General features: G+C 41.7%; 1 protein-coding gene across 1 annotated transcript in view; it reads left to right on the plus strand.

Moving 5' to 3' along the window:
• LOC144112817 (zinc metalloproteinase-disintegrin-like protein F1) overlaps window positions 1-12,196 on the plus strand; it is a 61,910-nt gene that overhangs the window by 20,136 nt on the left and 29,578 nt on the right. Inside the window, exons 13-15 of the mRNA XM_077645632.1 lie at window positions 125-256; window positions 1,423-1,595; window positions 8,145-8,346. Coding sequence (XP_077501758.1) covers window positions 125-256; window positions 1,423-1,595; window positions 8,145-8,346 — 507 coding nt within the window. The remainder of the gene's footprint in view (window positions 1-124; window positions 257-1,422; window positions 1,596-8,144; window positions 8,347-12,196) is intronic.

Below are 12,196 nucleotides of genomic sequence, written 5' to 3' on the forward strand. Positions count from 1 at the left end.
TAGAATAAAAGAAGGGCTCATTGATGTTAGCCATTGCAAATGTTATAGCTTTCTTTTTGGAAACTAATTCGGCTTGTTATTTTGTTGTCAGCATACGAGCAGTCATATTTCATTTTTCATTTAGGTGGTGAAAGCAGCCACATTATGTCGAGATACTGTGACGGAGTGCGATCTGCCAGAATACTGTGATGGAGTTTCGGAGTTCTGTCCAGTAGATGTCTTTGTACAAGATGGAACAGAATGTGGAGGAGGCAAGGTAAGAGGCTGAATATTTGGACAAAGCTTTCTTTATGCTTTTTTACTAGTCGCTTGTGGAAATCTCTGTGTAATTTTATGCTAAAGAAGCCTGTAGTCTTCAGCTTCAAAGCAAGGAAAGCAAAAGGGAAAGTAATACCCTCCCTGTATGTCTCGCAGTTTTAAGGACTGAATACTTTAGTATATATCCTAGCAAGCCCCTCCTGTCCCCTTTTCCTGTGTACTCTGAACATGTAATTTTTGCTATCTTCCTTGGTGAAAGCAATGAAAAATCATTGCAAATTAAGTTTCAGTTCAATTTTTTTTCTGTTTGAAATTGCACACATATACATTGCTTTTTCATGCAAACTTCTAAAAAGAAGATATTCAGCAGTTTCATCTCATGTAAATATTGTAGTACATTTTCTTCTGTCTGTACATTAAACTGTATCTGTATAGCAAAGGTTAGCTACACCTTCTTTCTGTATATTGAGTTATGTGCGCCTGCTGCCATGAATTTCTGAAATGCAACTTTGGAAAAGGAATTTAATTTCCTGGCATCCAGGATGCATTGCTTGAGATTTAATGGTGCACTCTGCAATTTGCATGCACAGAATTAGGCACTGCATATCTGTTCTAGGCTCTATGCGAGGACAGTGATGGAATTTAATTCATTTTGCATTCCATAAACTTTGAACTGTGGGAGCATATCTGTTACTCATATAGCAGACTTGACCACAGCAGTGGCCGAGTGGTTTGAGCACCCACCTCGCATGCGGTGGGTGCGGGGTTCAATAGCCATTGCCGCTGAGTACCCACCAGTGATACAATGGGTACGAGCTTTCACCTGGCCTGGTGCTCGGCTTCTTTAGGGTGAATTGCTTGGGAAATGAGTCTTTGGCCCCACCTTGAGAAGAAGAAAAATACCTTGTGCCATGGTGCTCTTTAGCCCGAGAGGCTCTTGCACCATAAAAATCTAGCTGACTTTTCTGTGCTAGTGTACTCATTAATGGCTGCCTTAGAATGTTAAGCAGTTCTAGACTATTTTATTATTTTATTGAGCTATTTTTACAGCACATTTTTCTCTAGAGCTGGAGTGAGCTGAAATTATTCGACAGTGAACTTTTTCTTCATGGAATATAGTGTGCAAGCATGAGGTGTTTCATGATGAATTGTTTCTTTGGATAGGCTTACTGCTTCGGTAAGCAGTGCCGCTCTCATGACGACCAGTGCCAGCTGCTGTGGGGTTCCAGTGGGCGTATGGCGGATCAGCGATGCTTTGAGCGCAATGATGATGGTGAGGTAAATGCCAATTGTGGATATAACCGTCTCAACAAGACCTACAAGAAGTGCAACAAAGAGTAAGTTCCACTGGGCTATAAGTGTTCAAAACATTTTCTTATAACAATATTCAAGTGCCATGGAAATGCCAGTTCTCATCGGGTTAGCAAAAAAAACACAAAGCAATGATTCAAACATTTTAATCAATTCCAAGCTTTGCTTGTTTCACGCAAAGCTGACTGACATTTTTCTCGAGAGCACCTAGTTGCTCTACATGGTCAGGTAGAAAGCCCTTTGAGAAAACGAAGTCCCAGAGGCACTGAACCATCTGCAGGGCATCTTGCTAGAACACAACCTGGACAAGCTGATCTAGACCCAAAAGGCTCTGGTTCGACCCTGGCTTGGTGGTCGCATTTTGTTAGAGGCAAAATGCTTGAGGCCCATGTACTGTACGATGTCAGTTCACGTCAGCACTCCACTACAGCGTCCCTCATAGCCTGAGTTGCTTTGGGACATTAAACCACATAAAACCAACAAACCTGATCTACCGTGTCGTCATCAGTGGCATCATCACTGTCACTCTTTCCCACCGCTCGCACATACCTGTATGCCTTGTTGCCTCGTCAGTGACCCTGTTCAGGACGCAGCAGTAGTACAGGAGCTTAATTAAGATGGGCGATAACACCAATGTCCATGGGCTACAAGCCTGCAGCGGTGGTTGGAGGAAGAAAGAAGGCTTGCATGTGCTCTAGCATGTAACGATGCACACTGCAGTTGTCAAGGACCATTGAAACCTTTCTCTTCTGTCGTTCTGTGTGCCCATTGAATTCTGCGAGCCACTTGTGAAAAAGCGCTTGCGCCATCCATGCTTTTCTATTGTGGCAGTAGTGCACAGGGATTCTGATGGCACCTCGGAAGCTGCGGGGAAGCTTCGACTTTCCGGTGACAGATGAGATGCACTTACCGCTTGCGTCCGTACTTGCACACAAAAAAGATTGGCAGTGGCTTAGCTCAGCAATGCCAGGGTATACATAGCGAGAGGTACGTTTTCCTGGCTGAGCTTGTTGTGGTCACTGTATGTTTAGCAATGAGAGACATATAGGCTCCATCTCGGTGGCCATGCTCTATTTTCCATAGGCTCCATCTCGACGGCTATGCGCCATCTATTACGCTCGGCAGTCTGGCATCTCCGTTTGGCAAGCCGTACCTCTCTCTGTTTGGGCGTCTCCGCTGCTCTCTTTGCCTTCTTACGCTCATTTTCTCTTTGTTGAGTACCAAAGTGCCAGGCGACAACCTCAAGATCGGAAGAGTTAATCTTCTCTTGTCTATACCGCCGTTAAGCAGCGGCTAGACTCTCCTTCTGTGCATCCATGCCAAACGTTGTGATACAGCCGCCCATTACATCTCTGCCTTTTATACGCAATGCTGCGCATGTGACGCGCGGTTCAGGTGATTGAGCAGCGTGTGGCGAGGCGGCGACGAAGCGCGCGGCGCGCCTGTAAGTTCTCTATGGTTACCATGGTATCGGTGCATGCACACAACTGCTCATCTGCGTGACATCATGCGCGGCTCCGATGGTGGAGCGGGCGCGCAGCCGCGGTGATGGCAAAGCGCACGCCCGCACCTGCTGCTCCTCTCCGGTTTCCATGGTAACGGCGCATGCGCACAACTGGCCTCTCCTGGCCACTGCGAAATGCTTAACTGGTAGCCCAGTGTAGCTCTCGCTACAAAATATGGTCACATGCAACTTGCTGTGCTTGTCACCCTTGCATGGGCCCCCTTGAGCACATGGGTTTTGGAGGGAGCGTTTGTAAAAGAAGTTCAGTTTCATTGCCATTGTAGATATTTCTGTTCGCTTACTTTTCAAAGATTGTGACGGTGTTTTTTTTTTCTCTGCATTGTCTTGTTTCCACATCAAGTGATGCTTCCTCACTGGTGATGGCTTCGTACTTGATCCCGTGCCTGTCTTTGAACTGTGTGATCTAGCCGCCACTTGGCTGGAAGTGAACATTAGAAGATTAGAAGAAAGGCAAGAAAAATAAAAGGCAAAATGATTCACCTTTGCTGCCAGAATCGGCCTCCTGATGGGCAGATTCATCACTTGGGCACCAAGAAATGATTGGTATAAGGCTTCTTCCATTTCTTTGTAGGTTCCCTGTCGAATCTATTTTCCACGCATTGTCCTTTGAACTACTCCATTCTTTCTCAAGCAGCTTGCTTGCGGAGCAGATGATTGTCGAAATTGTTGGTTGAGGCTGTCCGTATTTAAAATGACGGCTGACACTTTCTGGTCATGGTTGTGGTTCTTTACAACTTTGCACTTTGTTTCCAGCATTATTGCCATATGCTTTCTTTTCACCAGCAATGGCATTGTGCATGCCTGTGGGGAATGCACTGTAGGTGCATCTGCCATTGTTGTTCTTCAGTGGGACAATGGCTCGCTGGAATCATAGAAATGTGGCACTGCAGCCAATGCAGTCACACCATCCGCCATCCAACTGCACTCGCACCATTCATCGTATTAGCATAGGAAATGATATAGCTGCCTGTTCCATATCAAGGACACTCCCTAAAATAACAATCACGTTCATCGGCAAGAAAAAGGAAGTTTTCTTTTTTGCAACCGCATTCATTGTCGGTTTCTTAATTTTCCCTGCATGGAATTACTATTGTTCCAGTTTATGCACTTACAGTGTCAACATTTTGTTTATGCAAGAGAATGTGCGTAGACAATGATGTTGAAAATTTTTATCATCATTTTCTATGCAGTCATTCTAAAATTATTTAGGCACTTTGGGTGATAGGTTCTGTTGCAGCACATAAAACAGGGTTGTTAAAGATCAGTTGCTGTTTAGTCCCAAATGATTTGCATTTATATGGGTTTGTGTGCTTGAACTTCTTAATGCAAAGTAAAAGCTATAGCAATAGATTTCACCACTTAAAATTCATAAGACTCTCCTGCAAAAGCAGCAGCAGTCGAAAGTCCTGCAGCCTGTTTGTGACATATAGCCGCCGTGGTGGCTCAGTGGTTATGGCGCTCGGCTGCTGACCCGAAAAAAACGGGTTCGATCCCGGCTGCAGTGGTCGAATTTCGATGTAGGTGAAATTCTAGAGGCTTGTGTACTGTGCGATGTCAGCACATGTCAAAGAACCCCAGGTGATCGAAATTTCCGGAGCTCTTCACTACGGCGTCTCTCATAGTTTGAGACGCTTAATCCCCATAAACCATAAACCATTTCTGACATATAGTGGTACTGTGCCTCACTGTCTTCGTAATTTGTTATGGGGGGCACATATTGTCTTAACACAAATATATAAGTGCAAATGGCTGTTATCAGCTGTCTGGAATATTGCAATTGGAGAAAGGTCCTTTCTATCTAAAGTTCCTACCTGGACACTGCAGTTGTAGTGTAGCCAGCCACTGTGACCCCTTAGTTTACCAGGCTGCCTGCCAATAGCAGTCTGTGATTATATCAGCCAATAAGTCAATGTAGAAATCAAATTTTTTTTTAAAGGATGAGTACTACGCTACTGCCGCCACTAGCCACATAGATTTAGTTTGTCTGCGGGGTAGTTCCAGGCAAGATCAACCAAAGGGTGGATGGTTGACCTCTTAAATTTACGTGATATTTTTATATGTTATTTTCTGATGACTAGCATAAAGAGTTCTACAATTGGTGTTGTCCCCCAAATTTTTTCAAAGCGCAGAAAATTTTTTATCATGAAGAGGTAGTGTGTCGCACTTTCGCACTCTGCTGTTTTGGTCAAATTTGGTTGTGAATAAATTAAAATATAACAACTAAAGATACCTGAAAATTTTTAGAGGGAAACTATGGATGCTTAAGTCTGTGCCTGGTTATTTTTGTCTGTTTGAAGAACTCAGTCTTTTTACTGAAATTTGTCAAACTTGGCCGAAGTAATGCTTGTTTTTTGTCTACTTTAAAGGTCTATTTCATGAAAGGAGTGTGTAAGAGCTGCCATAATTATACATTGTGTTCTACACAAGCATGTCTTTCAAAGTGAAGGCAGTCATATTTATAGGGTTTATGGATAATGGGATATGGTCGCGCAGAATTTCAAAAAACACAGAACAGCAATAATTTCCGACGACAGTTAAAAAAAACATTTTGATATTTTTAAAACCTAGTCCTCGTATTCGTCTTTGCACCAATGTTTATAATCGTCAAAAACATGTTCTCTAATGTTGACACTGCAGCAGTTTCAGCCTTTTAATGAGACTCTTGCGCAAGGCTCAGCACATCATGTAGCTCTGAGGAGACTTCTTGTATGCGACTACTGTAGAATGCGGGCAATACTAGGACAAAAATTATTGTGGGACTACAAAAAGAACAAAAAATAAAGTGTTGCTGCCCGTTCCACTACGTGTAACGGGCTTGCAATACTAGAACAAAAGATATTGTGGGGCGATAAAAAGAACGAAAAGGAAAGTGGCCCTGCCTGTACCACTAAGTATAACAGGCTTACAATTCTAGGACAGTAAAAAGATTGCTACATGAGAAAAATATTCCAAACAATTCCCAGTCTAGGCACAATTATTGGAAGCAGTGCCTGAACTAAAGCCGCTGAAAGCATGTTGTACATCTGCAGGCCGCCATGCAATACAGAGGACAGCGCTCTTTCAAGGACATGCTGGGAGTTTCTTGTGCTTTGGATGTATGGGTGACTTGAAGTACCAACCTGCACAAAACAGTCGCTGAGAGCTGTTCTTCCACCTCCATGGGGTGCACGTGAACAGCGGAGTAAGAGGAAAATTCCACTACAGAGTCTCAGCTGTCTCGCTGATCTGTGACGAAAGTGAATGTCAACAACTGCCAGGAGGCTTCACCCCGAGTGTGAGGGGAAAAGGGGAAGCCTACATGTGTTGTCTTCTCTGCAACAAGGACTGGAAGCGTTTGTTAACATAGCATTTGTATAGTTAATTTTTGAAAAGACAACGTGGCTGCCGAGGGCAGACAAAAACAAGCCTTGCAGGAACACGTTTGCGCTGTGCAGTCGGCTTTGAAGTTTGGGGGGAAGTGTACACCCTGTTTGTTATGTCAGTATAGCTTCCGGTGCCTTAGATTTTTCATTGAAACCAACACAGTGAGGAGAACAAGAACAGCCCAGAAGGAAGGTTTGTTGCTGCCAGAGCGCGGTGCACCGTGTGGTGTTATCGTGGTGCGCAGTGCAGGGGGAGCGTCGCGTGCACTAAAAGAAAGAACTGGGAGCCAAGGACTCTTTGCTTTCACGAGCATTGCTATATGAAGTCGGTGCTGTGTCACCCATACATCCGAAGCGAGACAACCTTCCAGCCCATCCTTGAAAGTGCGTTGTCCTCAGACTTGCTCTGCTGCCTGCATATGTAAGACGTGCTTTTAGCGGCTTTATTTCAAGCGCTGCTTGAAATTACGTCTGGATTGGCAATTGTTTGGAATATTTTGCTCATTTACCTACCTATTTACTATCCTAGTATTGCCCGCATTCTACAGTCGCACACAAGGACTCTCCTCAGAGCTACATGATGTGCCGAGCCTTGTACAAGGGTCTCATTAAAGGGCTGAAATTACTACACTGTCAGCGCTATTTAATATGCTTTTGATGATTATAAACATTGGTGCAAAGAAGAATATAAAAACAAAGTTTAGAAATATCAAAAATGTTTTTCTAAATGGTAGTCAGAAGTTTTCATTGTTCTGTGTTTTTTTGAATTTTGCGTGGCTGTATCTCATTATCCATAAACCCTATAAACATGACACTCTTCACTTCAATAGTCCCACTTGTGTAAAACGCAATGTATAATTGTGGTAGCTCTGGCACACTCCTTTCTTGAGACACAGACCTTTAAAGTCGATAAAAAAATCTGACTTGGGCCAAGTTTGTCAAATTTTAGTAAAAAAAGACTTAGTTTTTGAAACAGAAAAAATAAGCAAGGCACAGGCAAAAGCATCTTTAGTTTCACTCTAGTAACTTTAAGGTACCGATTGTTATTACATTTTAATTTATTCATAACCAAAATTGCCAAGAAAGCAGAGTGCATAAGCGTGGCGCTGCACCTCTTCATCTTACAAAGTGTTCTGTGCACGGAAAAAAATTTTGGAGGCAAAACCATATTGCAGAACTCTTTATTTTAGGCATCAGTCGACAACATACGATAATATCAAGTAAATTTAAGAGGTCAGCCTGTGGCAGCTGCTTATTATTGGCTATAGAAAAAATACCCTTGTGTTGAAATCAGTATGTCCCGATAGAAGAAATGTTCAAGCTGTTTGATGCTTCCTGTGGGTATATGAAATCCATTTAGTCTATTTGGCAAAGGTTTCTCGTTTTGAAACCTTTAACTGTGATGTGCTGATGCTGCTATTCTGCTATAAGAAAGGTATGCATTATTGCACATCATCAAAGCCTTTGTTGCCACAGTGCATGTTTTATTGTGCACGTGTAATCTGCTGTAGACATTCTTTTCCTTTGGGATTAGTTCATGTAATATGAGAAATGGTTGTAATTATAAAGGTGGGGATGATTGGAAATGAAAATAAAATAGGAAGGCTCACGAAAACTTCTTGTGTGACTTATCAGTGAAACTATCTTGCGAGCGAGAAAGGTGCTAACTTTGCCATAAACTTTTTCAGGGATGTTATGTGTGGAACACTGCACTGTGTGCACCTGAATGAACGACTGGAGTTCGGCATAGAGTCAGCAGCTGTGCAGTCCAAATTTTACATTGATGAAAATGACAAACGATACACGTGTCGATCAGCCATTGTGGACTTGGGCTTATTCACTGCCGATGTTGGCCAGTCGCCGAATGGTGCAAAATGTGGCACCAACAAGGTTTGTTGACTTGTACTGCATATTTGCCATTATGTTGCCTGAAAGAGTCAGCTTCTTTTGTTATGTATAGGATACTACTCCCCTGATTACTGTCATCACATTTCTTCAGATCATGGTGGTTTAGCCATATACTGCTGGTGTAATTGCCATATCTACTGGTGTGAAATATGAGTGAACTGAAGGTTCGGCTTTTGCTTGAGAGTGAATGTCAGTGATTTTGTTTGGATAGAAATTCATTGCTCAGTTTTTGGAATAGACATGTTGTGTTTGGTTGCATGGACCAATGGCAGAGTTCTAGAACAACGAATTACACAACAACGCAAGCGTAGTAGTCAAGTTGAACACAAACATTGCTATAACAGGGTTTCAGACAATGCTCCAAAAAGTTGTCTCAAAATTTAGACTAAAAGTTTACTTTAAAAAATGTGGAAATCTTGAAATTTTTCTCCTGTTAAGCACTTCTATTTTGGACCAAATTGGCGTCATCCACAGTTTACCTTTTGGGACACAAGGCATCTCAATACCTGAATGCATGAAGAGAGAAACTTTTTCGGCAAGGAACAGTTCCTGAGCAATAATTTTCTAAAAATGCCCAGACTAAGGCGATTTCTTGCACTTTGGAGCGCGATATTTGGAGAGAAAGTTTTTTTTTCTTCAAAAGAAGGTCTGTACACTTCTGTTGGAACTTGTCTTAACTGATATAAATTTTGTCAGCCAAATCTAAGATGTCGAAAATTTGGCGCGTCTCCTTTCGCGTGGAATGACCCAAAGTCCACATGTCACAAGTACTACTACCAGCTTCTCAAAGACTTATCTTTAATCATCCAAAGTTCCGTCATTTGATAGCTTCCTTGTGTTGGTCGTATATTATTTTGCTAGAACATACTGTTAAAGAATGCTACTATGAAAATGAAATTTTTTGCTCAGACTCTAATCAGCAGTGGCGTCTAACTCTTCCTCAACAAGAAATCTAACAACTTTTCCATACCAACTATCACTCACGACAGAGTAACTCTCTGTAGCCCCCTGGAAATTGCTCGTAATTTTAGTGCCAATCCTCTGCTTCAGCTGCTCCTCTAATGACCATTGCCAACTGTTCTGCAACTGTCCCAACTGTCTGTTGTCAGCATTGAATCTTCCTCTTCCTCACATCATCTACTGAAGTGAGAAGTATATTATAAATAAAAATTTCCACTTCTGGCCTAGATGGTATCTAAGAAAATGGTAGGAAACTGATTGCAGATGTCATTGCTTATATCTTCACACTCATAATGAGCTTAATTTTTAATTAGGTGTTTCCCCAAGAGAAAAAATTGATTTGTCTGTTTTCAAAAGGGAATAAAATCTCATCAGCAATTTTTGGGCCACCCCCAGTCTTCCCCTTTTTTTTCAGTAAAATAATTTAGAAACTTTATGTACATATCTAAGATTGTTTAATCATCTAGAAAAATTTAATGTCCTGCACTGTAAACAATTTGATGTTTGGCAAAGTTGCTGCACTGACATTGCTTCGATTTCAATCAGTCAGTCAGTCAGTCAATCAATCAGGTTTATTCCACACCAGAGATCTGAGAGGCGGGGACAGAAAGCCTAGGTATAGGCTTGACGTGGGGTCCTCGCCCCCTACAGCAGCCTAATTGAGAACAGAACCTAAAAGTACACAACGCTTCATTCAACACTACAGCATATAATATGCCTATCAACATCTTTATAACAGAAAGGAATGTTATTTAACAATATGCATTTACAAAGCATCAATGCAGGATATAAACATCATGTTAAAATCAAGAGAAAAACAACATAACAATGTTCAACTTATAGCTATAGAATTTAGGATAATGTGACAAAAGCACAAAAGTTGATAATGCATATAATGAAGTCTGCAGAAAATATGGAAGCAAACATTACTGTTTAATGCAAATTAGACATTAATAAATTAATTACTAAAGCTAACTACATAGGTAGTTATTGCCTTACTGCATTAGCAGAATTCCTTTAATTTTCTTTAGCTGCTTATCTAATGTAAAAAAGTTGGGCACCTCAGTTTCCTTATTCAAAGATTTTCCTAACTGCCTATCTCCTACTGATAGCATTCTTTGTGCTGATGATGCAACACTTCCCTCTTCATATAAATGTTTGAATATGTTAACTTCAAAGCTTAATTTAGATTTTATTAATGTTAATGTTTATTGATGTTTTTATTAATGTTACGATGGACTCAAGCTAAATGCAATTAATTACATTGTTTTCGCTTGCAAGCATGTAACAACACATGTCCTCTATCAGTTATGATCCCACATGCCCTTACCATTGTTCATTTCATAATGCCAGACTGTATAATTACTTCAGATTAAACTTGTATATTCAACAGGTACGAATAAAAACCTCTTATGGAATTAGTTCTATTAAATACGATATTAGTTCGGTTTATACACTTTAATTATGCTCTATACACACCTCCATTCAAGCTGCCGTGGTGGCTAGTGTTTGTGGTGCTCGGTGGCTGACCCGAAATACGTGGGTTCGGTCCCGGCCATGGCGGTCGCATTTTGATGGAGGTCAACGGCTAGAGGCCCTTGTACTGTGCATTGTCCGTGCACGTTAAAGAATCACAGTTGGTCGTAATTATCCGGAGCCCTCCACTGCAGCATTCCTCATTGCCTTAGTCGCTTTGGTACATTAAACCCTATAAACCAGACCAGACCAAACCAAACCATTCTTTGTATACCAGAGCTAAAAAAATTTAATCTTGGTGTGTTTGCATATCGTGCGATAAATAACCATATTGACATGGTAGGGTTAAAGGCCTCATTGTCCAGAAAATCCAGTATTTGTGTCGGCATCCGTGTTAGCGTCAGCATCGGCATTGTGAGCAAAAAATCACAGGCATGGCACAGGCAGGCGGTCCCTAGAGAGCAACCTAAGAGGCAGGTGGGCCACCTAGGTAATGTGACCTTGCGACATCATCACAACCTGATCACCGATCGCAAACTGCCCACCATGGCAGGTGGCAGTTTGCAACCAACTAATGATTGGTTGCTCGGGAAGAGCAGCCAGAGCACAAACCCCACTACTGGGAGCACCTGCCATTGCAAATTGTACTGGCGCATTGCTTAACCTCTGCACCACTGCGCAGGAGGAGGGGTATGAGGACTCCTGGGGATTTATGAATGTAAAGTAGAGAATGACAATCTGCATATATGGGAATGAATTCATTACACTATCACGTCATACCCTTAAGGCGGAGCTTGTGTGTCCTCTCAAAATTTTTTCTTCAGCGTATTCATATGTGAAGACTAAGTAACCATAATCCTGCTAGATTTTCATTGCAGAGATATTTTGTACTCCTCTAAGTTTGTACTGACTACAGAATTGAAATGGTAGAGTTTTCTCTAACCAAGTTGTGAAATACTTTACCTTATATCTAAGCCATGTCATCCCCATCCTCCTTTAAATGTGAACTTCACTGGTTCATTTTTAACTGTTGAAATTCATTATTTTTAAAGCCTACTGCTGTAAAACCTCGTTGAAATGTTAAAACAAAAAACGCCATAGAAAAACATACGATTCAAACTGCTCAATTTTTTAAAATGTAACTGTTCAGTGAGATACAAAACTATTTATTGGCATTTTTACTTCATAAAAATCTCTGTTAGAATTCCTAGGTCCAAGGTCTGAGCAGCCCCTTTTAGAGTGCCCACAGAACTGATTGCATATTTGCGTTGTTCTTGGCAGGGAAGAAACTTCATAACCCATCCGGTCTATTTACGGCAGTGGCAAAATTAGCGATCTCTTCCCTGTTTAAGAATGCTTTGCCCTCTTGCATAGGTGCACTGCGCAAAAGCCGCCA

This window comes from Amblyomma americanum, chromosome 1, assembly GCF_052857255.1.
Source record: "Amblyomma americanum isolate KBUSLIRL-KWMA chromosome 1, ASM5285725v1, whole genome shotgun sequence".
Lineage (NCBI taxonomy): Eukaryota > Metazoa > Arthropoda > Arachnida > Ixodida > Ixodidae > Amblyomma > Amblyomma americanum.